We start from the raw sequence: 27,783 nt of genomic DNA on the forward strand, positions 1-27,783 counted from the left end.
CATGCCAAAAATGACAAAACAAAATGCTATATCCCACTTGTCATATTTGACTGACCATGATCCAAGAAGAGTCCAACAGCTATGTATTTTAGCTAGACTACCAGAGTTTAGCTCCAATTAAAAAAATACAACCTCTATGTTTCTTACTTATCCTACAGGTTACAGAGAAACACTCCAAGGGCATAACAGCAGAAACTAAAGAGATGAGCAATTCTGTTGAATGCCAGGTATTTTCCAATATAGGAGAACTGTCATTCTACAGAATTAAAAGCAGAAGTAATGATAAAAAAAATCCAGCTGCTCTACAGACAAACTTATTATTTGATACAGTAAGGACATCTATACTGTAGCAAGATAGGCTTATTAGCACTTTAGTAAGTCTAAGAAAATGTTTGTTTCTATTACTTGAAGAACTTCTATCACAGGCCTTTAAACATTAATAAACAGGCACTCAAAGGAACAAAAGAATATATAAGAACTATTTATCTACTGGCAACAGGATTAATTAATTTTTCAACTGATAATTATGAGCTGTAACAGTCTATTTTATTTTTTGAAAATGGAAGGAAATATAGTAAGCAAAAGATCCAATATTTTTAAAGGGAAATAGCTGAATATCAATAAATACAAATAAATAAATGCACGACTGTATTACTGTTTTGAATTTCTGAACATATACATTGTTTACACTGACAAGCAGGCAGTGAATAACTAGGCACTAATAATGAAAGAAATACATGAGCAAATACCACATACAACAAAGGAGTAAAGGAAAGAGACTAGAAGAAAAACAGTCTTAAGAGGTGGAAGTAGTCATGAGAAATAGCAAGCTATGCCATATGGAAATCAAAGATTCCTCTTAGGACAGATTTAAGAGTAGTAGGTTGCAGTACCTTGTTACTTCATACTTACAAAACATCACAACTACCTGATTAACAGTGGGGAAAATCACGGTATGATAATTACTGAGCATAATCATATGTTACGCTCTCCACAAATAAAAGTTACATTTAATACACTGAACAAGAGAAAAAGCTAAAGAGAAGAGAGTACCTATTTCATTAACAAAGTACTTCTGTTTTCAAGATACACACATAAAAATACGTTCTTAATGAATGGTATACAGCTCCCACTAAAATGATACTTTTAGAATGTAACTATTTTTGTAATTGCTTTTTCTAAAGCATGTTCGACTTCTCTATTAACAGTTAATTCTGAATCAGAAAGCTGAACTAGAATGACATTTTTAAACAGACCAAAGCAGGGCTAAACTAATTTTCCTCACTAAGAAAAACAAAAAAAGCTCAAAAGTATAGAAAACCTTTATGATCAAAACATATATTTATCACCTTCTTATATACATGTCTTCCCAATCTGTCTTTCTTTAGCCACTTTTACACTCTGCTTTTTATTCCAGGAAATAAGACACAGGAACAATCACTTGGTTTCACAGCCTCTTACATAGATTTTGGAGCTGAAGCAGTTACAAGTTAACTCAAATACTACTCTCAAAAACCTGAATTATTCCTCTATCACATTTTAAAATATATATTTATGCTTGAAAATTGAAAAATTATCAGGAGATGTTCTTATCCAGCCACAGGTTATTTCTTTCACTGCTGCCATGGTAAGGCTTCAGCAAACCAAACTGCATAAAGAATAATTTCCTGTGGAGGGATAAAGATCATAGAGATGAATGCTAATCCAAAAGCATAAGACTTATTACCCCATGTGGTTAATTACTTTGAAAATATATGACACTGAAAGCGAAACCCAAATGAAACATAAGCAACTAGTTTAATTAACAGAGCTCAGGCACAAAAAGGATCATCTGGGAACTCAAACAGCTAATTAATGTCACACTAGAATTATTTGTATAAAACAGAGATAAAGGAAACTCACAGTCAATAATAACCAATAATAAGGATTCTCTGGGAAAAAATAAAGCTTCAACTGTACTATCAGAATTTGCAAAAGATATAAAATTAAATCCCTTTCAAAAACAATACTTCATGCATTCATTTAAACTGTCTTATACCTGTGATTTAAAAGCTTGTAATTCTGCTTCAAGTTCATTGATTCTTTCTTCTTTTTTTTGCAGTAGGGCCTGAGTCTCCTGATGAGCTACAAAATCCTTTTCAAGCTACAAAAATAAAAGAAACTGTTGATACCATTAAGGTCTGCAGAGTTTCTTTAGATTCTGGCTTTTCATTCTGCGTTTAAACTCACGTGGTAACAATCCTAAGGACACACACAATATATCTGTTATTCTAACTTCCATATATCCACTGAGTGCAAGCACAATCCCTGTTACTACAAGTCCTTACTATATGAAATGGCCTAAAGTACTTAATGTATTTCAAATTGGAATTTGAGTAGCTTAAAAAATTATATATATAAGACAGATTCTGTAGGTACAAATAAGTAAATTCTTATTTTCACACTGTTTATCTTACTGAGGAAAATGATAACTGTTCAAATAAAGTATTCAGTTGGTGAGATATAGACATAAAACCTTAAAATAAATAGCAAAATTATTCTCAATTAAGGTTAACTGCTTTACACACACCACCTTACTCTGCTTCCTAGTTCACAACAAACATCAAAATTCTCACATAAAATTAGAACTAATAGTAACTTGAGTCATAAAAACTATGCCGCATTTAGTTAAACCATTCATGAAGCTATCAAGTAATTACCCGCATACATCTTATGATCACAGAACTTAAAAAAAGTTACTTACTTTTCTGGAAAGTTCAGAAGCCCGCTCTTCACATTCTTCTAATCTTGCTTTATCTACGCAAATATCTTGAAAAAATAAACACACACACTTGCACATATACAGGAAACACAACTTTCTTAATCACATGTACAACTTTAATTTGGTTTTTGGAACACAGAAAAAAAGTACAATACTGTAATCATTTCCAAGCATTGTACTTACCTACTAAGTGGCTGAAATTTACATCTAATCTTTTACGATATGAGAAATCTGGGTCTGTTCCACTTCGATGTAACACTATCTGGGACACACATTCTTCAATTAATTTGAAATACTGTGGACTAAAGACAGAGATGAGTTCTTTTATAGCATATTTATTTATTAATATTATACATAAGCTCTCGTCTAAGAACAAGGTCAAAAGATTTGAGCCGACTTATTTCCATGGAAAAGTAAGTGCAAACCCCGAAAGTTTCTAAGGATAAATACATCTGGCAGTTTACTACACAAGAAAAAAATACACAAACTCTGAAAAACAGTGGAAATAAACAATTCTTACACTATAAACTCTGCATCTCTCACCTTATGAAATACAGTAAAGAGAAGGCACTTCCTTCAGCATGATACCTTCTGGTTTTGTGACTTTTCTAACTATGGAAGCATTGCAGCCCTACTTCAAAAAGAGGAACACTCCTAACCTTTCAGGGTAGATCTGTGCTAGACCTTGCCTGAAATGCAAGGTTAAGCAGAAAGCAGATGGCTTTCCTTCCCTGTTCAGCTTACATCTGGTTTCTCCAGTGCTTCCTCAAAAACACCACCAGTAGATTTTAGAAAGTATTTAATAGTTTCAAAACTCTAAGATTTTATTAGAGATAAGATTTTATTTCCCTGTAATTTATCTGACAAATTTTCGAAGAGGCACTAACATGTTCACACTGATCTATAACATATATTGAGAACACTCAATTCCCAACCAAAAGTTACTCTAAATTATAAAGAAATCCGAACATAAGCTGCTTAATGTGCATTTTTGTGCATACTTGGTTTTGTCCTTTGACTCTAATACACCCCAGAACTACAATGTTACTATTATGATTTATACCCAGCATAAACCCACCCCGATCACTTATATTTATGATTAATACGGTCCAGATACCAACAAAAATATTTTTCTGTATTTATACATAAAATTCTATCCTAATCAGAAAAGACAAATACACACAGATGGCATTCTTATCTAGTGCAGATATTTTTGAACATGAGTTCACAAAGAAATATTTACAAATTGCAATTCACAAAGAAAAAGACTAAACAGTACTTATAAAATTTATGGAAGAAATATTCAATTAATAACTAAATGACAACATTATCAATAATTAACACTTAAAATAGTATTTACCATACCGTATAAAATAATCATTTCTTATAAGCAAAAGATGTTGGAGGATAGAAAGAAAATATCCTTCAGCGGTAGTGTCTTTAACTGTATTCCACACCATGTTGTAAACATCATTTACTTCAGTAATAGTGTTAAGGAAAGTAATAGAAAGGACAAAAAATATTTCAGTCAAACGTGGGCTGATAATTTTTTTACAGAAATTATACCAAAAAAAGTCCATTATATACTTTAATTTGTTCATGTTTCTCTTGGTGATATTAAAAGGATATTCTAGTTCTGATCTAATATCTTCTAAACGATGAGAGAATTCGATCATGTCCTCTTCCTTATGCTCATTGAATACTTTCAGCTGAATATCTAATGCTTCATTCTTTATACATTTCAATTGCTGCAAAGAAGAAACAGAAGAAAGGCTTGCAAAAGTACTATTTCCATATGTAAATAAACCTCATCTTTTTCATAACTCCCATTAGTCTATGCTGTTTTAAGGTTTACAACTACAAGAACATATAAGTTAAGTTGAATATTCAAAAGGTAAACTTGGCTTCAGCCTAGCTTAACATGTGTCTGCACAACATTCTGTCATGTATTCTAAATCTATGTCTTAAACTGCTGAGGAATCAACAGAGTTCAGAGACCATACTTTACATTTTCATTCTTATTTTAAGACTGATTCTGGTATCTAACTGCTCATGTCCAGACTTAAAAAAAAACACCTTTGTGAATAATTTATTAGGACTTGTTCTCCCATTCCCCCTCTCAAGCTCAAATAGTCCAATAATTAAAATAGTAGAACAAAGAGATGCTTACTGGCAGTATCTCTTTCAGTCCACTGCGCATAAATTCATTTCTGATATGAAGCCTAAAATCCAAGTCATCAGGAGATGTAACGAGAGCATTGATGAGCTGCATGCAAGCTACCTATAAAAAAGAGTACTATTTTATTCCTTAAATTTCAATATGCACTGCAGTCAAAAACATACTAATGAACTACTAATTAGACGTTACAACATGTCTAATTATCAATCTACTGTAATCTTACAATTAAGATACTTAAATTTCTTATCAGCCATATAAGCTATAAATACCAAACACTAGCTCACAAATTTCCATAAAAATGAAATATTTTCTCACTCCATTAAATTTTGTAATTTTATATAAATAGCAAGTTCCTTTAGTAAATGAACTTTAGCAGACAGTAAGTAAGTATCTTGGCGAGCATAACTGTCAACATATAAAAATCAATGTAAGTATAGTTATCTACACATAAAGATAGTTACATAATAGAAATTGTAAAGGTTAAAGTCTGTACGGACAGTGGAAAACGTAGAAGACAAAACGCTGATTACACTAAAATGAGTTTGAAAAATAAAATGGGATTTCCCCCTCCTTTTTAAAAATATCCCCTCTTTAAATACACTGAGTGATATAGAACACTTCATGGGAATCAGTACTTCAGCTCAAAAGCAAGCACCAAGGCAGCTACAATGCCTGCATTGCTCTGTGGTTAACCACTGAGTTGTCTCTTTTCTGAAGAATCAAAAGGTTCATACTGAAGACCCATAGCCAGGAGCAATATGAATTTACTCTCCAGATTCACAAGTTGTTGTTGTTCCAAAGGCTTATTATTAATCATAAATAAGGATGACAACAGCCATTATTTCCTTTCCCCCCTCCTCCTTTTTTTCCTTTACCCTATTTATTGTTTGCATATCTTGTTTCAATGAACAGCAAATATGCTGTTCGTGCATTTCTAGCATTTAAGGAGTTTTTAGAAGCACAAGTCAATTACGATATATCTTCCGGCCTAATATACTATGTAAACAAGTAAAACAATCTGTTTTAAGCGCTTTCCTGTTGTAAAGCCTTTCATTATCTAGAAAATGATGATGTATTATGCTGTAGTCAGGCAAAAGGTGATACTGAAACGTATTGTACCAGTCACCTTCAAAGTACATATAGTTCCAAGTACTGAATTTACATACACACATCAGAAGAACTCAATCACCAAGCTACTATGATATAGACTGTAAAAACAACAGCATTCATTAGGCTTCCAAGACGAACACGCTATGAATAAATGATTACGCAGACTACAACCATGATACTACATTTATCCTACTGCAAGGAATATAAGTATGAAAGAAGTTTCATATATTATTTCAGCTGAACTGTTATGGAGGTACATGGCAATCAGTATAATTTAGGCCTACTTGACAGCAATGTTAGCATGTGTAGATGAACTTCAGTTAACACTATAGGAGAAAGGAATAGCTTAGCTGTGGGAACAGAGATATACCAAGTGTAAACAACCTGTTAATCAATGTGACAGCTGTGAACCTGCTGAGCAAATTAAGTCAAGCAGACTGTGACCTCCAGCAGATTGTAAGGGATCAAGGTTAGAATGACCCAATTAAGCATCAGGCATTCTCCACACAACCTTGTAAATGACAGTATTTGGAATCACCTGGAGAGAGAACCCTGATGAGCCCAAAACTCTGTGCCAGGACCTGGGACCATCTCTCCAACTTTCAGAGATGCCTGAAAGGGAAAAGCTGCTCAAGGAAAGATGACACAGCATGGTTGGAACCACCGCAGTAACCCACCCAATACCTCTCCTGGAAAATAGCTGCCATGACAGCATCTATTCTTACGTTACTCCATACCTTGAATCAACAGTAACTTTAGAACAGTAATAAAAGAAAGGAATAAGCTTTGCTCCTTTCTCTTACTGGAATGAGGAGATGAAATTAAGTCCTATTCCCTCAGAACTTCCATTCAGTATATGCAAATACCTAGATACATGTGATAATGAAAAAGAAAACAATTGCTTTTCCTTTGTTGACATCAATAGGACAAAGCACATGAAATTTAAATCAGTTGCAAAAAAAAGTTAGGATAGCCTTCTGAAGCTTACTCAAGTCTTAGAAAACAGTTATTTAAGATACAACTTCTAAACAACAATAAAACAAAAGGTGAGAGTGGAATCCAAACTTTAGCTAATTGAATATGAAGCTGTATCAAAGCAGACCAAAAAAGTACAAGGAAAAAAGGTATAATGGTCAGCTTGTGAAAAGCATCTACAATTAATATGCCTTTTTCCTCAAGGATAACAAAGAAGGAAGGCATACAGAGAATCTGCAGGATCAGTAAAAATCACAGTGAAAAGGAATACACAAAGAAAACAAAGGCCACAGCAACACTTCATTAAATGTTGTATCATTGTCCAAAGGGAGTTCCTGAAGTAGAACATAGGCACTGAGGACAAAATATCTTCAGTACTTGCTATTGCATTTAAGTTGTTACTGAAAGGCATGTTGACATCCAAGAAAAGGAAGACAGCAGAACTTATATTGATACTTACAAGGAGATTTTCAGGAAGATCTAGACAACTACAGACTGGTAAGCTTGACTTTTCTAGAGTGCAAATATATTTAAGTACAACGGAGTTAATGAGTATCATAAAAAAATGCAACTCAAAAAAGCGAATAGTATGAATAAATGCAACATAGCTTTGTAAAGTCAAGTCCTATCTCACAAACCTATGCAAGTTGTTTGAAAGGCTCAAGAAGCAGGCAAGAATGCTCTGAATGGCTTAAGTCTGGACTTCTAAAGCTAAGAGATTTGTTTAATGTTAAAACTATTTAGAAAAATTTAGATAATAGTATGTTGAGTAGCCAAACTCCAAAATACTACAAAAATAGTTTTAAATTTGATGTTTTTTAAACAAGCATCTTCTAAAAAAACTTTTAGGGCTCAACAATTATTTAGGCGCATTTAAGTTTGTTAATGTAATGTTTTCTTGCTACTTTAATCTCACTCTAAGTCCATCCTCCTATTTTATGCTACCAAAGTTTTTAACAAAAAAAATAATAAAAATACTAACAAAAAAATAAACCACACACAAAAGGCTAGAAATTGCAAGGCAATCAAATCCTTACTCTTCACATTGAGATTAATTACACCATCACCTAACGAGTTAGGGTAAAAAACCTTCATATATTTAAAGGGAACATACCCATGCTGTGTTTTCTTTCAGAAAAGTACCAGTATTACGTTACTAGCAGACAATTTTAAAAGAAATCAGTTAAATAGGAATATAAGTAACAGTACCACAAACTTGACCATTCTTAAATAAAACAAGTTCCCTTTAGAAAGGTCTTTCTGATTTGGGGCTTCTTTAAAGTAATAAATAAGAAAATCCTCAGTTATTCTTCTCTGAACAACCCCCTTGGAAAGCTGCTACATTGATAACAATTTGGGGCTTTGATTGTCATGATGGATTGTTCAACTCTGTAGTCCTGACCAGAACTACACTTGTCCCTGAAATCTGTTATTTCCCAAATTTTATGAAATTCAATTCTGTACATTTGTCTACAGTATCTTAGAAACCTTAAGAAAAATATGAATTAGTTAACTTATCATTTATTTTCTTCAAATAAATTAAAAAAAATCTTTGTATTGCTACTGAATCCTGTTGCTGTGCATGTACTATTTCTAAGAGTTATTGTAACATTTATTAGGTTACTACTGCTGAGGCATCATTCAACAGTAGGTAACAGAGTGGTGCTAACTCTAAAAAAGGAAACTACAAATACCACAAGATAAATAAAAAGAAAATCTTTAGACTTACCTGCATCCAAATCTCACACAACAATAACGAATATTTAAAGAACAACTCAGGTGCCCAGTCCGCTTTTGAAAAGAGAACTGAAAAAACCCTTCCAGTAATTGTCCTTGCAGCACACAACAGAGAAGAAATTAGGACGCTCCTTTTGCACAAGGACATATTATTGGACACTAAAAAAGCTCCTCATATTCAATGTTTGTCTATCGTGTCCTTTAAAATATAGTTCAGAACACATGGCCTTATAGTCCAGCTATATTTGCTATTAACAGGCTACAGGCTTTGTATTAATCTAACCACATTCTTCCAGACTTTTCAGGCTATATCAAGATTTGGCTTGCCAGCCTGGAACTCTGTTTTGGCTTATTTATCTGTAACAGGGCTTGTCTAGTAACAGACTATCACCCCACTAGTATTAGATTTTGCTTAGCTTGTACAGGTTCATGGCACAAAGTTTACTGCTACATGTGTTTCTATATACAGCAGATAGCAATATGACCATAAATAAAATGCAGCATAGAAAAGCAGAGGCATAGGAAGCAAGCAGAGATCTGTGTTAGCACTACTGAGTATTTCAATGAGACCATTAAAACTTCATTTATATTAATAACAAACTCTTGGCTTTGAATATTCCCTAGGCCCACAAACTGCAGTGTCACAAAATGGTGGAGAATCTGATCGATCAGCCTTGTCTGCAACTTGGATGCAACAAATGGTATAAAATGTAGGCAGCCAAAAGAGTTGAAATATAGTGCAACAATACCTTGCAGAACATATTCTCTTACTATCTAAGTATGGGCTGTATTTTTTATTCTTAAACGTTTTTGTATTTGTATTGGTATGAGTCTACTTTACCAAATCATCCACTTTATCTGTATCTGGATTTTTTTCAGTAGCTGTAATTTAAATTTTTACTTCCCCTAACTCCGAGCTTATTTAGTTAAAACCTCTTATACAAGACCAATTTATTTGTCTCTCTGGACCACCAAGACCTTCATTTAAGTGCATTTTCTTGATTCAATTGGCTCTGCCATTCAAAACCAGTAATCCAGTACATTGACAGATGCCACCAACACTTGTACTCCTGTTAACATCAGTGAGACATTTCATACAGTCAGTAATAAAGTAGAATACTGCAAAGTTACATTTACATTTCAAATAAACTCAAACTCCAAGTTGTTTCCGACAAGTTATAGACAACTCTTATTTACATCAGAATTGGAAAATTGTCATTGTTATCAGAAGTTTAAAAGACAGTAAATTTTCATGCAAAATTTCATGTGAATGGACTGCCAAGTGAGGAATCAGCATTTATCACACTTGATTCAAACTATCAATGAAGAGACAGAGACTGAACAAAGTTCACCACTGTGAAAATCCTGATTGAAAGCAAACGACAGTTTTATCTTTGAGACTGCAATACAATTTAGATGAAAGTATGCCTACAGATGTACATGCTGCCAGAAAAAAAAATGGTATTTTCTTTTAATTTGCTGAATCAACAAGGTATATGTGCATATGTGCTATTCAAATAGAACAGAGACAAGATACAACAATGAAAAGCAAGAAACATCAGTAGAATATTGCCATGCTAGTGCTTCAGTCAAATGTGATCAAGTGGGAATTGGATTGAAGTTCATAATCTGACCATACTTTAACTTTCCTGGAATTAAAACGACAAAAATCTACCAGATTATGTTCAAACTATTCCTACAGGAATACAAACACAAAATAATAGTAAACATTCCAAACAGAAGTCTACAAAAATCAAAATGAGAAAAGTTTACACAATAGGAAAACACAAGTCTAAATAAGGCATTGCTTAGACATTTATGTTTGAGTTATTTAGTTCATGAAAACTTTAAAAAACAATAAAAATTTAGAAAGACTAATGGTAAAGATGACAGTGAGAACCTGTTACTAGATCACAAACATTTAAAACATTCTCCAAACAAACTCATAATTCAATATCTAGAAGTCTGTATATAATACTTAAATCACACAAGATCACAATAATTTGAAATTAGTTCATTCATTTAGATGTATGTGACACTCCAGCTGACAGCTCTATAAATGTCAACTCTTGGGACACAGGACAATCAGTCACTGCTTGCACTCCAGATGAGTAGGCCCTAAACTGCATACTTTTACACTCTGTTACCTTGGGTAAGATTCTGTGAACATACTGACAATCTTTTTAGTTTCAGCAGTGGACTCAAGGTGGGAAATCCATGCCAATATGAAAGAGGTCTCATCTTCAATAAATCAAATGGTACTTCTGCTGAGGTGGTAAGAGGTTCAGTGCAGAAAGTAAATCAGTTTCTTAGGAAGGCATAAGTCATTGTGAGCAAAGCACACTGGGCAAATCTTCTATCTCTAAAACTAATTCATGAAGAGTTGTAGATTCTGTAGGTGGAGTCATTTTGCCTTTGACGCCCTTGAGAAGATGCCTGAAGAAGCAGAATTAATGTAGGTTCTAATAGTAAAGGGCAAATGGCAATATACAGCTCTCTGGTTTACCTTCTAAAATTATGTTGTGGTGCTGAGGATGGCAGTTGCTAAGTAGTCTTTCCTGAAGGGCACCTCTAATCCAAACAGCAATCAGGTCTTCAAAGTACCCTGGTGTTTACAACAGGCATGCAATGAAGGCATGTAGAGGCACTTTACTTTCTTCAGGGAAAAGCAGAGAGCAAATGTTTCACTTAATCACCTGGCAGTCTGGTTAGATGATTCTTTCCCTTCTTCACCTCTAAAGAACTGCAGCTAAGCTTAGTCCACACTGTTAGCCTTCTGAGGGCTCTCAGATCTGCTAGTATATTCCATCTGGAATGCTTTTAACACCCTGCTGCCACACAGTAGGGAAAACTACAACACTTAAGTTTGCATCTTTATCTAAAGGACAGGCATATATTGATAGATACACACACAGTGTTTTTAGTAGGAAAGAACTTTTCACGGATGACGATACATTTAATCAAGAATGTCAAAACTTTTAATGCTTTCCTCCATGAGAAACTAGACAAATGAGATCAGATATATTCTGCTAAGTCAGAAGTTACAGCTTGAAATTCTAATCCTCTCTAATTCTAACAAATGAAGACTATGAAGTTACAGGATGCATTTTCTGAGGTTTCCACAGTCTGTACTTCAAACTTGCATTTTACCCAGCTGAAGAACAGACAGAATATACCTGGTCCTTTTCCGGTGAAAAACGTCAGATACATCTCAGTAGCTCAGAGCAGCTTTTTCCTTCCAGATACAAGACAATCAATATTAACTACATGGAAAGTATCATATTATGTCACATCTTTCCCATTTGAATGAGAGGAAATGCAGTTTTTCGACATTGCCTTTCACACTCTTACTGCAAGTATGCATTTATAAGAAAGTCTGTAAAGATGATGTATATTTAGTCAAATTCCATTTGCCGGTATTAAACTGGCTGTAGATTTGGCTTTGGTGGAGACATGATATTAATGTTTATCAATTATTAACCTTGCTGAAGACAAAATATTCTTAGTAATGACTTTGAGATGTATCATCCACATGCACATACATTCACGTGGATCATAACTATTATTAGTCTCTACATTCAAATGAAGTGAACTTTGCTCTGATTCGTCCTATTACACACAGTTACATAAAGGATCTCATTAGCACAGAACAACTAAGAAACAATAAGTGATTCACCTAATAAAAATATCATAGACCATACTATCTCATATTGTCATATTGTTAGAAGAAGAAGAAAGATGAAATGGTATACCGTGACAACTAAAATTACCGAGAGAGTAATGCTACTAATGAATAGATAAGATCTTTTATTTTGTCACAAAAACACTTTGCCTAGGATATAGGTGTGAAGCACCTGCAGGTTTCCACAGTTATCAGTGCTCATCTTTCAGGAAATTAATTGGAAAAGGAAGAACCGCGCCTTTATTTCACTGTTGTACCTCTTCCCAGTTGTAAAGGGGAAAATTCGGGGATGGCATCTCCCACTAGAACTGTACAGAAGAACAGCATGCTTCCATTAGTTAAACTGCTTAAGGAACAAGAGATGAAAGACAATGATCAGAGAGTAGAAGCAGGTGACTCGACAAGAAAAATAAGAACTGGGCAACACACAATTTGCTGTTGCTGTGGTCATTATTGTGTTAAATACATCAAAATGGGTTCTGTCAGAACAGCTGTATTATCTCCTGCCTTTATGACTTGAACAACCAAAGTATTAGACTTTTTCAATTGTCGTCGTAAGTACACAAGGTACTAGATTGCCTTGCATGCATTCCTTGAGGACAGGCCTAAGATGTGAAACTACACTTATTTCAAAACAACCAGAAACTCAATATTACTCTTGGCTGTACTTACATTCTCAAACTAAGATCACCATTCTTGTCTTGAACACAAAACTTCTAGCTATGCTTTCCATAATTTAGATTTTATGGAAGATAAAAGGGAGAATATCCTTTGATTTAAATGATGCAAATCATAGATACATAGCCCTTTCAATAAAAATATAAAAATCGTCATACTGCAACTTTTTATATATTCAGCCTTCCAGTAACACAAATGTTAGTCAATTCAAAATTGAAAAGGTCAGTTGTTAGTGTCAAATCAAACTGCCACAAAGCAAGCTTACATATATCAAGCGGATAATCAAGGCAAGTATGCCAAGTAACTGACAACTGTAAACTTCTGTCTCATTAAAACAACGTCAAATTAACCACCAGATCAATGTCATTGTTTTAAAACTTTACCACTGATTCACATAAGGAACCTTGATTTTTCTAGTCTTAAAAAAAAAAAAAAATCTACACATCTACCAACCATTTCTGGAGTCTGAAAAAGAAAAAAAAAAAAGGCTCTTAGCAGAAAAAAATGTGTTCAAATGAAAGTTTAACAAAAAAAAAAAGCAACAATAACTTTCATTAAAAGTTTTGATGTTTGCATAAGATACAGAAATGAAACAGGGAAATGTTTCCCGTTTCCAGGAACTTTTGGGTAATGCTCTCAGTAAAGCCAAATTAGTATTGTATAAGTATTGCAGTTGTAACATCTAGAATAAATGCTCAGTTTTAACAATGCTCCTATCTTCAATATCAGAAGATAACAAAATATCAAATGAAGTATAGCATAAAGTATAGCACAATCATGAGAAGACAGCAGCAAAGGACTAGTTTAGTATCTGAAGAGTAGTGCTAGAAAAATAAAAGTTGTTGCTGAGCAGTTAACAACACAGCTGAAGTTTTCTTCACTGATTCCATTCCCTCATTAGTGATATTTAGCATTGCTGTAAACAGCGAGTATGAAAGTGCCCATGTTTATATAAAAGATCTAAGAGGCTACAGATAATCAGCTATGACATTTTTCCATGCATATCAACTGTTCAACTGCCATTAATATTGCCATCTACATATTTCTTAAAGGGGCTGCTTACCAACAGATGTTCACAAGGTACTATAATTTCTGAAGCCCGTTACCAAGCATTGATCTAAAAAAGCTACTAGCAGCTCACCTTCAATTTAATTTGCAAAGCATATTTCTAGATTTAGAGAAAACTTTATAAATTTATTTCATTTTTAAAAATGGGGAAAGTGGCAAAATGTCCATTTGGGTATCTGTTATGGGAAAAGGGAGAAGAACTACATAGGACTAATTTAATATACCCACTGTTTTAAAGAAAGTAAGGAGCTGCTTTTAAGGCAGTTTATAAATGCTTTCTGAAGAGTACAGAAAAAGGGAGTTATAGATAGTTTTGTTCCCCTTATTATATCTATGCACATGCAAATACATGCAACTCTTGAAAATTCAGGATCACATTTGGAAGCCTAACACTCAAAACAAAATGCTGTTGATTTCAGGACTCTGAATCCCTATAAGACAGTAAAGAATAGTCATATAAGTATCTCTCTTCACGTTATTAGCATTTAGGCATCTCACAGAAATCCTGTGATGCACTTAGAACTTCTCCAATCTTTACACGCTCTAGAGAGAATAGGCTTTTAGATTCTTTTAAATGACATAAAATATCCTGAAATTGGACAATATAATTTCCATAATCTAAAGCATTTCTCCCCACTGAATCAAAATATTTTCAAATACTTTATTGATATCCATATTCATGCCAAAGTAGGAAGAAAGCTATTCAACCAATATAACGATACACTGAACTACCATTATTCAACATGAAAACTAATTTCTGTATTTTGATTTTGTTAATCCTTTGTCTGATTATACTTGCCAATTAAGTTTACTTAATATATACTCTAGATATCAAATTGTTACCTCATTGATTATACTAAAACAACAGAAATAAGTGTAACAAATTAAAATTTTTCATATTTTTGTTTGCCAGGTTGATCACATAAGAACAGAAATTTTACTTATATCATGGCCCAATAACAAACTGAATCAAGCAAGTAAACAAACAAACCGAGAAGTGAATAAGAAACATACATAAAAAAAAAGCCCCAGATGCAGCGAACCAAATCTTACACTGTCTTGAAAGTCTGACATGCCCAAGCTTGCGCGCATAGCCCAAATTCGTACTGCCTACTATCTCAAGGATGATATAATATGGAGCAGAAAAAAAGGCATACTGAATAGGAACTCATTACCTGAACAAAATTCACCTAGAAATCTAGATCTATTGTCTTGCAGTCCACACATTCCTTCTACAGTCCCTTTCCAGTCCCACTGCAACTGTAGCTGAAACATTTTTTTCCCCTCTCCTTGATAACCTTAACCTCAGGCTGAGCCTTTCACAAAGCCCCTCGGCCACTGCCCAAAATAAAACTTTATTACTCTACAGTTTTCCTTACAACCCCTTTCCAGCCTCACTCCAGACTTCTCAATAAGACCTTTTTGACCTTTGAGGCAAATACTAGGATTTTCAATACATGAGCAAAACACACAAATTTGTAGAAAAAATAAAAAGGAAGAAAGACAATTTGTTCTGTACTAAGCCAGAATCAACACACTCTCTGTGAAACGAATATTGATTAAAAGAATAAAAAACAGCAAATTAAATATAAGAACAAACAAAAAAGCCTACTTTTACAGCCCAAAAAATTATTGCTGGGAGATGAGTCTTCTTGACCCTGAAGTTGACTGTCTGAGGTTCCTAAACAACTTTGTATATTATCATTGGTAATGGTAATGGTAATATGGTTGAAGTAAAGGAAGGAAATAGAGAATTTATCAATTCTTTGATTTGGTTTTAGTTAAAAAAAAATAAAATTGAACGGAGTTTAACAAATCCATGCTAAAAAAAACCAAACAAACAAAAGATTAAAAGAAGATTTGAATTAAAGGATTGTCCTTCTCTCAGTTATCACCTCACCTGGCAAATTACACCATGGCAGTAATTCAAAGCTCAATTTGCCCTGTCACAGTAACCAAATCCTGGTGTGGCCATGACAGCAAGATTAAGGAAAAAAAATGAAAACCCAAAAAAACCAACTTGCTATGAGATCACTTGCTCAGGAGAGAGAACACAGGGATACCTATGCACACAAAAGAAACAGAACGCAACTATTCAATTATTTATTTGACCAAGAAATTTCACTGACTTTTTTTCTGGACAGTAATTTTCTATCTCAGTCTTTCATAGGATACTCCCTTGATCTTAGTTGAGCACTACTAGAATGAGTACTCTAGAATGCATTTCAGAAAACTAAGTGTTTCGGTAGTGACTTTCACAATACTGGATAAAAAAGAAAGACTCTTTGTTACTCAACAAGTTACACTACTAATATCCAGACTACTAAAAAGGTTTAGCAAACGACTTATTCAGAGACTACAAAGAGAAAAGGCAAATATGTAACTGTAACTGTAAGAAGCTCTGTTCTAGATGAAGAGGCATGAAATCACATAATAGCATGATGAAGCTGGGAGTATTAAGGGATGCCATCCAGAAGAACCTTGAGAAGCTGGAGAAGTGGGCCCATGTAAACAAGACCAAGTGCAAGGTTTTGTACCTGGGCTGGGGCCATTGCTGGTATCAGTGCAGGCTGAATGATTAATGGATTGACAGCAGCTCTTCAGAGTAGGACTTAGGGATATTCAATGAAAAATTACATTTGAGACAGCAATGGGCGTTTGCATCCCACAAAGCCCATCGTATCCTGAGAACGTGCGGATGCACGATCTCTCTAAGTGTTCAAGGTCAAGTTGGATTGGGACTTTGAGCAGCCTGATTGAGCGAAAGATGCCTGCTCCATGGCAGGAGGTTCAGAACAAAAACGATCTTTAAAACTACCTTCCAATCCAAACCATTACATTATTATACGATAGAAGGAGTAAGAAAGGAGCGAAACATTTGTCAGAAGAGAATCCCATTGGTACTGCCATAATTCAACTAAAAATGATTCTTCAACTTCAAATACTTATTTATGGTTAGATGCTGCCTAAAAACTTGCCTTTTTACTACTAACAGTCTTTAAGTTTCAGCAAATATTGTCAGAAAAAAGATCTTTTGGTACCTGAATATATAACTCATGCTTTATTTCAATAGGCAGTATAAATCTAACTCTCAAAATCAGAAATACTTGAGTAAACAGAAATCAACAGATTAACTTGCAACATTCCTGTGTTGCTCAGCACTGAATCTTCCCATGACACATTTTAAAAGACAACATTATAAGCAACATTCCAAAATTTTACCCTTATTTGAAATAGTATCCCTCCTCTTTTTTCTTGCAATGACTTGCTCAATACAGAAAAATAAGTAATTTTACTTTTTGCAGAGGTTTGTGAAAAAGATTTGCTTACTTGCAGCTGAACTGAGTTATCTTGAAGACCTTCTACAATAGGAGAGAATCTATTGACGTTCTTCTCCTCGGCTGCTGCCGTTACAGCTTCCAAAATTTTTTCAAGGCTGTAAGAAATGAAAAGCATTTCAGCCAGGAGAGATATTTTAACCTTGCTGCTCATTTATTATCTGAACAGCCATTTTGCCAAAGTATTCACGCTTCAATTTCTTGCATGCAGTTTAGAAGACTTAAGCATTACTTGTTTCCTTTGCAGATTTTTGTAGCCAAAGAATGACTTACTGGATTACAATGGTTAAGGTACCTTAAAAGTAATGTTGAAAAAAGGAGAAGAATGGCTGCATAACTATTTCCATCTAACCAGTACATCCACATCTCAAAAAGACAACTCATTGATATTAAGGTAAGAAAAATCACAAAGGTGTTCTGAAAACTGACAATATAGTACAAATATTACTTTCAAACCTAAATTGAAAAAGTTAGCCTTTCATTCATGTATAACTATAATTTTGGATATACTAAAATTACCTTACAATTTCTGGCTAAGTACAGTACTTACATGTTTTCCTCTCCAACAATGCACATTGCAGAAAGGAGTTTAACTATATCCGTCATCATGTTAGTTTGCTTGGGATCAATGGCTTTGATCAGTAACAAAAGGCTCCTTTCTTCTCCCAAAATTCTTTCCAATCCATACTAAACAACAGAAGAACAGTTGTAAGGAGAGTTGGAGGGAATCCACATGACTGAATTGAATATATAGTAAAAGCCAGAGATGGTTCCCTCCAGGATATACTTCAAATGACAATCAAGACCGTCAAATAGTTAATTAAAAAAATAAATAAGGAAAAAGTACAAAATAGGTCACTTATTCTGTATAAGTGACACATAATAATGATGTAATCAGCATGAAAAGTTTACTCTTCTCTGAGCATATTTCTGAGAGGAGGAAGTGGCAGCAGAAACAACCTACAACCACAGCTGACCAACACATCGCTGCTCCAAACTGCACAGGCTATACCCACTGATCAGGTACATTATCTGATTGAAGTGTAGTAACTTAGATTACCAGGTTAAATAAAACCCCATACCTTATTATTCATGAAGGCTCTCAAACACTGTATAACCTTATGTTGACTCCTCTTCACAAGTTTGTCCTGGCTGAGTAAATAAAAAATTCACTGTAATTAAATGTTGTTTCTATATTAAGAAAAGCTGGCAATTTTACATTAAATCACCCTTACTTTTTCGTCTCAACCAATCTTTCCAAAACATCCAACAGCAGCCCTAGACCTTCTCGGCCGAAGTTTTCGACCCAGCTAGGGAGAAAGAAAAAAGATGTTAAAAAAAAACGCGCCATCTTAAAGACTAATCCCAATGAATGAAAACTGTGAGCATAAATAAAAGCAGTATAACCACACCATTTTTTACCCCTTAGAAGACCAAGAGACTTACTGACACAATTAGATAACCTTAAATTTCAAAAGATTAAAGAATTAGGGTAGATATTAAATTTAGCAATTTTAGTTCTTAAATCAACAATAATACATTCTTTGGCACAGAAATGTAATCAGAAAACCCTCGCAAAGGAAGGGAAGAAAACAAAAAAAATTCTCCTACATGCTGCCCTAGTGTCTCCTGGAAAGGTTAGAATCTAACTGTAAATAGCACAAAAGGAAGGAAAAGCTTAAAGGAATTGCAGAAGTGGCAGCCTGAGCCATTCATCTATACAAATATCTCCAAGTGAACACACCAAAAATTTAAAATATCAGGTATTGCTGAAGATATCTTTTGCTGGTTAAACCTAGGCACTTTGTTTCTACATGAGAGAGCTGTTTGGTGGTGCCCTTTGCAACTGTTGCAGCCAGCCCTTCAATAGCGGTTATTGGTCTTGCTGAAACTATGACGCTCGATCAACTACCTAACCCAGTGTTCTTGGATAACACTGCCATTCATAGTCATGAGAGAAAGTAGGGTTTGCTTTTTTGACTTCACTGTCTGTGTAAGACACAGACATTTTAAATATCAAACTCCTGATAAAATCCCACTTGAGGAAGGAGAAGTTGACAGCAGAGACAACAAAAATACATATACCAGCAGCAAAACTGTAGAGACAATCTTCTCAGGGAATTCCTTTTAAAAAAGGTGAAGTTATAATGCTCAATTATGGCATTAATTCACAAGTATCTTGAGAAATATCAAAAAGAAAAGGAATGTCTCTGAGCTTTAGAAGAAGGGACAGCCGTCTTTGGTGGACTACACGGAGGAAGTGAGATCATGCAGGGAAAAAATCAGGAGGGCTAAGGCCCAACTAGAAATCAAATTGGCTAAGTCTGTGAAAGATAATAAAAAAAATCTTTCTACAAATACATTAACAAGAAAAGGAGGACTAGGGAGAATATTCAGTCCCTATTGGATGCAGAAAGAACAACAGTGACAAGGGATGAGGACAAGGCTGAGGTACTTAATGCCTTCTTTGCCTCAGTCTTTAATAGTAAGGGAAGTTGTTCACCCTGTGTACAAACCCAGGAGTTAGAGGAGCAGAATGAGGTGTCCATGATCCAAGAGGAGGTGGTTAAAGACTTGCTTGCCCAGATAGAGACACCCACAAGTCTATGGGTCTGGATGGGATCCACCCAACAGTATCGAAGGAGCTGGCAGATTTCCTTTCCAAACCCCTTTCCATCATCTTCCAGCAGTACTGGCTGACTGGGGAAGCTCCACTGGACTGGAGGCTGGCTGATGTTGTACCCACCTTCAAGAAGGGTCAGAGGGAGGACCCAGGAAACTGCAGGCCTGTCTGTCTGACGTCAGTGCTGGGGAAAGTCATGGAACAGGTGATCTTGAGTGCTATCATGAAGCACATGCAAGAGAACCAGGTGATCAGGCCCAGGCAAGACAGGTTTATGAAAGGCAGGTCTTGCCAAGCTAACCTGATCACCTTCTATGACAAAGTGACTCAACTACAAAGTGAGGGAAAGTCTGTGGCTGTAGTCTTCTTGGACTTCAGTAAAACCTTTGACACAGTTTCTCACAGCATTCTGCTTCAGAAACTGTCAGCCTCTGACATGGACAGGCGCACACTTTCCTAGGTTGAAAACTAGTGGGATGGCTGGGCGCAGAAAGTGGTGGTAAATGGAGTTAACTCCAGCTGGAGACCACCTACAAGTGGGGTTCCCCAGGGCTCAGTACTGGGTCCAGCCCTGTTCAATGTCTTTATCAATGACCTAGATGAAGGCATTGAGTGTACCCTCAGCAAGTTTGCAGATGACACTAAGCTGGGTGGAAGCATGGATCTGCTGGAGGGTAGGGAGGCTCTGCAAAGGGATCTGAACAGACTGGACCACTGGGCTGAGGCCAATGGCATGAGGTTTAACAAGGCCAAATGCCGGGTCCTGCACTTGGGGCACAACAACTCTATGCAGTGCTACAGACTAGGAGAAGTCTGGCTAGAAAGCTGCCTAGAGGAGAAGGACCTGGGGGTAATGGTTGACGGCCGACTGAACATGAGCCAGCAGTGTGCCCAGGTGGCCAAGAAGGCCAATGGCGTCTTGGCTTGTATCAGAAACAGCATGACCAGCAGGTCCAGGGAGGTTATTCTCCCTCTGTACTCGGCACTGGTGAGACCGCACCTTGAGTACTGTGTTCAGTTCTGGGCCCCTCACCACATGAAGTATGTTGAGGCTCTGGAGCGCGTCCAGAGAAGAGCAACAAAGCTGGTGAGGGGGCTGGAGAACAAGTCTTATGAGGACTGGCTGAGAGAGCTGGGGTTGTTAAGCCTGGAGAAGAGGAGGTTGAGGGGAGACCTTATTGTTCTCTACAACTACCTGAAAGGAGGTTGTGGAGAGGAGGGAGCTGGCCTTTTCTCCCAAGTGACAGGAGACAGGACAAGGGGGAATGGCCTGAAGCTGCGCCAGCGGAGGTTCAGGTTGGACACCAGGAAAAAATTTTTCACGGAAAGGGTCATTGGGCACTGGAACAGGCTGCCAGGGAGGTGGTTGAGTCATCTTTCCTGGAGGTGTTTAAGGGACAGGTGGATGAAGTGCTGAGGAGCATGGTTTAGGGAGTGCTAGGAATGGTTAGACTCGATGACCCAGTGGGTCCCTTCCAACCTAATGATTCTGTGATTCTAAGTACTTGAAGACTCTTCTCTTTCCATAAGAGGCAGGAAATATCTCCTGACACTTTCAGATAAATTTCCATGTTACTGCCAAAAGACAAGTCCTTGGATCTCCCATTATCGTCTTTGGCCAACAAGACAGAAATATTTCATAATGGGCATCCCATACTTTTTCCACTTCTAAATTAGTGAGTTACTTTTATCCACTAACTGATTACAAAACTATATAGAACCGATATAGTTAAGATGATGAAGATGTAATACTTCTATCTTCATCATCAAAATCTGTTGCAAGCATAGCACCAATAGTTTCTGTGCATTCTTTAAATTATTACTTCTGCTGAAATATCTTGTTGTGTACTAACAAAATAGTCTTTTACCTCAAAAGAAGGCATGCATTCTGCAACATCAGAAGTTCATCATCAAGACATCAATCAGAATTAGTTTAAAAAATTAGAACATTCACTCTACTTGCACTATAGCCTCTCCGTTGTTTTCTTTGGCTTGTCTGCTTACACACTACTTTACACATTGGGCAACATTTATTTATCTCCATTTTTGAATAGTCACCAGAACACTTAAACACTCCTATAACGGTGAGATTTTACCAGTGACAAATAATAAGATATTCTGTTGCAAATAACAGAAGAGAGATGCACATAATAGTTTCAGTCCTGTCAGAGGATGGAATTAAACAGTTCTTCATATTTGCAGGACACGAAACTGTAATGGACTTAAAATTATAGGAAGAACCAGACCGGATGCTTTTATACATTTTCTCCCTAAAATTTTATACATATGAAAATAGATTTTCTCCTTCCCAGATGGGTGTTTCATTCTGAAACAGATTAGGCAAATGACTGTCAATTATTTTTGGTGTAACTTTCCATATCTGACCAAAACATGATCCTACTAGACATGTCTTAGCATATTTTGTATTACATGAAGTTGTATGCAGCCACACATCCAGCAGTCAAGGATACCGAGAATCATCAAGCACTGAAAATACTATTGCTTTATTACTGTCCTTTCCCCTGCTTCAACAGAAGAACAAAGATTACTTACACTATCCAGAACAAGCCCTCAGGTTTTTGCCAGTCTCACAAAACGCCGAGCTATCAGTGGCTCTATTTTCCATCTATTAAAAATGTCTTCTTAATGAAAAGATCTAAATCTATTACAACTATTACTTTATCTGTAATACTAAGTCATCTGTAACGTACAGCTAGATCACTAAATCACTTTTTATTAACTGTGTTGGCAACTGTGAGGTAAAAACACCCCACTTACTTACATGAAGTACAGTGACCAGGATCAGTGGATTTTTGGTTTTGAGGCTTTCTTTTAATGCTTACAGAAAATAAATACTACTTTTTGCAGTAAGCCATAGTTTTCAATATGTTTTTTCTAAGTACCAGGATCAAACTACTCAATATCACTTGATTCCATTCGCTCTGTAAACTAAAAATACATTTTATAAAAACAACTAATTGAAAACAATGTTGTAGAACCAGTTCTTGCATTAAAAACTAAAATGTCAACAAGTTGAAGATGTTTATTAAAGTACAGTAATTGGAAAAACAGCAGAAAAATAAATATTGTCAAAAAGATCTCAGCCCACAAATGTGAGGATTGTCAGGCTAGATGTAATCTAAATTTAATTCTCACTCTGTTAAAAAAGCATAAACTTATTCTCAGATATTACACATGCACAAATTACAATTCCAAAACTTCATCAGTTATTTCTCACTGTTCATATTCTATGCAGCTAGAGTTAAAATAATCATGGAATTAGAATAGCTGGACTAGACTTCAGTATTTATGTGTCAAAACAAGTTCTTACTTAAATGATCTGGCTGCTGATAGAAAAATGAAGGTATCTGGTATTTGTATGCAATGAGCATCAACTGTTGTTACTCATTAGAAAGAAAGGCATGTAGTTTAAAAACATGTACTCCACAAATTTTTAGTACTAAAAACCATGTTGCTGTTACAATTTTGCTATTAAGCCTTATGGAACAACTTAGAATTTTATTACCAAGACTATTCTAAAATGCTGTGTTTAAGCCTAGATATGTCTACCTTAGCAGTCATTTTCAGCATCACTCAATATACCAGACAACTGTTTCAGAACCTGTATGTCCTATTGCTTGTGATCCTTCTTTTGATTTGTAGACATGCATTGTAGACATGTAGACATGCATTCATGGATAAGATTTTTTTTAATAATGGAACTGCTCCTACTTCCTACTTGTTTCTCTGGTGCTTTTGCAAGCCACAGTCACTCTCCTTCCCATTAAAACCTCTCAAATTTATACCTATTCTTAGGCCAAACACTCACTAACTTAACAATGAGTTTAAGTCCAATCCAAGCCCTATAGTTCTTCTCTTACAGTCTCCTTTATGTTTCAAATTAAAGTCAAATTTTAATAAATTATGGTCAACTTAGGACTTGAACTCAACTGTCAAAATTTCTACCTACCACAGTTTATCTTTGGTTGAACAAAGTTAAATCCAGTATTGCAATCTAGACTTATTTGTACCAATAAGTTTAAAAAAAGTCTCTCAAAAGTATCAGTGCAATATTTTGATATCACAGAATCAACAGAATCATTGAGGTTGGAAAAGACATTTAAGATAAGCACGGTTTCCAGTTTTGTTTGGTTTTTTAGGGGGACAGGGATGAACTTTTCTCTTGGCATGTGGGAAAAGGGCAGCAAGGGAGATCACAGGCAAAAAGACCAAACTATGCAGTCATATGAAAAACAGAAAGAACCAATTGCTTTAAACTTAAGTTGTCATGAATTTCATACACCTTGCGTTTCTACTTCCAGAAGCATACTAAGAATCAAAAGTTATCTTTGTTAAATCAATGTAAGCTTTAATAAAAATAAATCTCTGGGGTTGTGGGTTGTCAAGATATTTTTTAAATAAAGAAGGAGAAGCAATACCATATCTAAATTCAGCTTCAGGTTAATGTAAGCACATTTCTTCCTCTGTGAGCCATTATGTATTCTAAATAAAAGAATCCAATTCAAAAAAATATTAACAGAAGGAAAGAAGCAAATACCCATACAGAAGACCTAGATCAACAACTGTGCCACGCTAGGTGCAAAAAAGAAAATTGTCTAATCCTTTTTAATCAGGACCAATCATCAGAAACTTCAACATTTCATTTGCATTATTTTGAACTAAATCCAATAAGCTTTCCCAAAATCATGTGTTCAACCATTGGCTTAATTAGCAACTCCAAAACAAAAGGTTGTAAATAGACTAGAATACAAAAAAACTATAATAAAATAAAGGTGCACCCACAAATCAAGCTGCATGGATCAAGTACAAATTAAACAAAGAGTTACAATTACTGAAGAGTTAGCTTTTTTTTTTTAAGAAAAAAAGCACAGGTAAACTAATATTGTTCTCTCTTCTTTATAAACAAACCCCACAGATAAAGCAAAAATCACCAGAAAGCAGCAAGGAAGAAAGTTTAAAGCACACTGGACTGAAGGAGGAGCACACAATTAAAAATATACATGTTTTCTGGCTAACAATTCTACACTAAGATGCCTTTCTCCCATTATTGATCACCTGACAAAGTTAAAAGATCAAAGAGTTATGACAATATTTCAAAAAACAAACAAAAAAGCTTTTGTCTATCTAGCACTAGAAAACAAAGTGGACTGCTCTGCACTACACTTGTTTCACATTGTTTTAGCACTGTCTTGTTCAGATCAGTGAAATCTACTGCAAAACAGATTTACAGAATCAATGCAATAAAAAGAAAAAAATATGCAATTATTCACTAGCATATACAAATTCATTAAATGAAAAACCTTGAAACATGCACATCTACAGATCCATTAATTTTAGGTCATTAAGAAATAAGAGCATGATTAATCTTTGCGACGTGTGCTAATGATGTTACCTGACAGGATTACTAGTCAAGGACACACGGAGAGATTCTAAGCAAGTGGCTAGTCTTTCATCTGTTGACCCAGATTTTAATTCGTGAATAAACTCTTGAGGTGAAATCTTCCGACTGTTCTTGAGACTTCCCTGAAATATAGAAAATACACTCAGTTTTTATTTGCCAGATACTGAACTTCATTAGATTATGAATGGCTAACTTTCATCTCTGCTCCTCAAAAAAAAAAAACAAAAAAAACAGGAGAAAAAATTTAGTATTGAAGTTGTAACTATTTGTTGTCCATCTACTATATATGTTAAATGACAACATTTTTGCCAATTTCTAGACAAATTTATAGTCAGTAGTCAAAAGAAACAGGCATCAAATGCAGAAACTTATGATGCACACTTGGTGAAATATAGTTTTTGCAATGAATGGATTCTGTTTATGCATTGCAAACATCTTAATTTTCAATACTCAACAGAAGAAGGAAATATTTCTGAGGTGCTCTGAAGAGATCACATGCCACAAGTCCAGAACTGTGACTACAGCCATATGAGAACACAGAGGGAAGAACCAGTGCACCAGAAGAGTACTCAGAATGTTATTGCAGTAACTTGAGTTCTGCAGATAATGTTGTAAAATTCTTTTCCCTTAAAGATCCTTCAAATGCGAAGCATATGAGACTGGGATTATAAAAACAGACTAGCTTTGGGTATAAGGGCTAAAGTAAAAGAACATTAAAGAAAATTAAAGAAATGTGGTGTCAAATGTTGTTTAAAACAATTTCATGATATGGTATTTGATTCATATATTATATGATTCATGATATTATTACTGACTCTTCTGAAAGATATACGGTATCCATTGTTTTAAGCAAAGCTGTGTTTATGATGAACTAATGAAGCTCTACAATTTGCAATTAGAACAGCAAATATAGGTGGCATAGACCTATTCTTAGGAGTATCCTCCTCCCATTTCTTTTAAAGTAACAGCAAAGAAAAATTTGCAGATGGTGAAAAATAAGAAGTCTCTTCTACCTAATATCCATTTATGACATGAAGAAGGATAGATATTTTCTACAGAACACATCTGAATTGAAAGAAAAAAATTAAAAAGGCTTATAATGGGGTATACAACCTGTATTTGATTTTTTTTTTTTAAAAAAAAAGTAATCTTTCCAATGGACTGAGAGCAGAAGCACAACTATTCTGATATGTAGCACTAAAGAGAGCTACTAAATAATACTTGATTATCTAGTGGCTTAAGTCAGGAGTTGAAGAGAATTAGATTTGCAGTGCAATAACAACTCAAATTTATCCACTGTAGATGGCAAGGCTGGCTCATTATGTTATTCTACAGAGCTTCATATAGAAGATGTTTTCTCACTTCGGTAGATCCTCAATAAGTGCTGAAAAACATACTCTCCTCCTCCTGAAGTAGATTATAAAATACATAGTTTCTAGCAGACAGGTAAAGTTAAAAACTGGGAAGAGCGGTTAAGAGACCAGACTGCTGTGCTGTCATCCAGAGGGACCTCAACAGACAGAAGGAACAGGCAGGTGAATTTCAGGGAGTTTCACAACAGAAAATGCTAAATACTGAACCTGGGGAGAAAATCCCATGCACTAAGACATGATGGGACCAACCAGGTGGAAAGTAGGTTTGCAGGAAAAAAATTGAGGGTCCTGGAGGATGACAAGTTGACTCTAAATCAGGGAAGTGGGCTTTCTCCTCAGCTCAGCAGCTGAAAGACACATCTGGAGTACTGTGCCCAGTTCTGTAGTACAAGACAGGCATGGTGATATTGGAATGAGTCCAAAAAGGGCTGTGGACACAATTAGAGGACCATCTGTTTTACAAGGACAGGCCAACAGAGCTGGGATTGTTTAGCCCAAAGGTGGTGGCTCAGGGAAACCTTACCAGTGAAAGGACAAGAGGCACAAATTGAAATATAGGTAACTGGTTAAACAAGATAAACACAAACTTTATGAAGGAATGAAAAAAACAACTAGAGAGAATCTCCAAGCCAAACACAGAATATCCTAAACAAAACAAAAAAGCATTCATAACACAATGAACTAAATTTCAGACTTGATATAACATGAAAGACAAAAGCTACAACACTATGAGTTGCCCAAAACGCTACAAATTCACCACCAAAGGGGAAATAGCAACAAAGGTTGCTAACTGGAATTTCAAGAGCTTATATACTGAGCACATCCATCATGTTACAA

General features: G+C 35.3%; 1 protein-coding gene across 1 annotated transcript in view; it reads right to left on the minus strand.

Moving 5' to 3' along the window:
• Positions 1-27,783, minus strand: part of DIAPH3 (diaphanous related formin 3) — a 223,510-nt gene that overhangs the window by 164,907 nt on the left and 30,820 nt on the right. The window contains exons 5-15 of the mRNA XM_054056201.1: positions 25,565-25,695; positions 18,764-18,838; positions 18,611-18,680; positions 18,079-18,215; positions 17,521-17,626; positions 4,932-5,042; positions 4,391-4,509; positions 4,127-4,243; positions 2,945-3,063; positions 2,744-2,808; positions 2,039-2,143 (exon numbers count right to left, since the gene is read on the minus strand). Of these exons, the coding sequence (XP_053912176.1) occupies positions 2,039-2,143; positions 2,744-2,808; positions 2,945-3,063; positions 4,127-4,243; positions 4,391-4,509; positions 4,932-5,042; positions 17,521-17,626; positions 18,079-18,215; positions 18,611-18,680; positions 18,764-18,838; positions 25,565-25,695 (1,155 nt within the window). The remainder of the gene's footprint in view (positions 1-2,038; positions 2,144-2,743; positions 2,809-2,944; positions 3,064-4,126; positions 4,244-4,390; positions 4,510-4,931; positions 5,043-17,520; positions 17,627-18,078; positions 18,216-18,610; positions 18,681-18,763; positions 18,839-25,564; positions 25,696-27,783) is intronic.

Source organism: Cuculus canorus, chromosome 1 (assembly GCF_017976375.1).
Source record: "Cuculus canorus isolate bCucCan1 chromosome 1, bCucCan1.pri, whole genome shotgun sequence".
Classification (NCBI taxonomy): domain Eukaryota; kingdom Metazoa; phylum Chordata; class Aves; order Cuculiformes; family Cuculidae; genus Cuculus; species Cuculus canorus.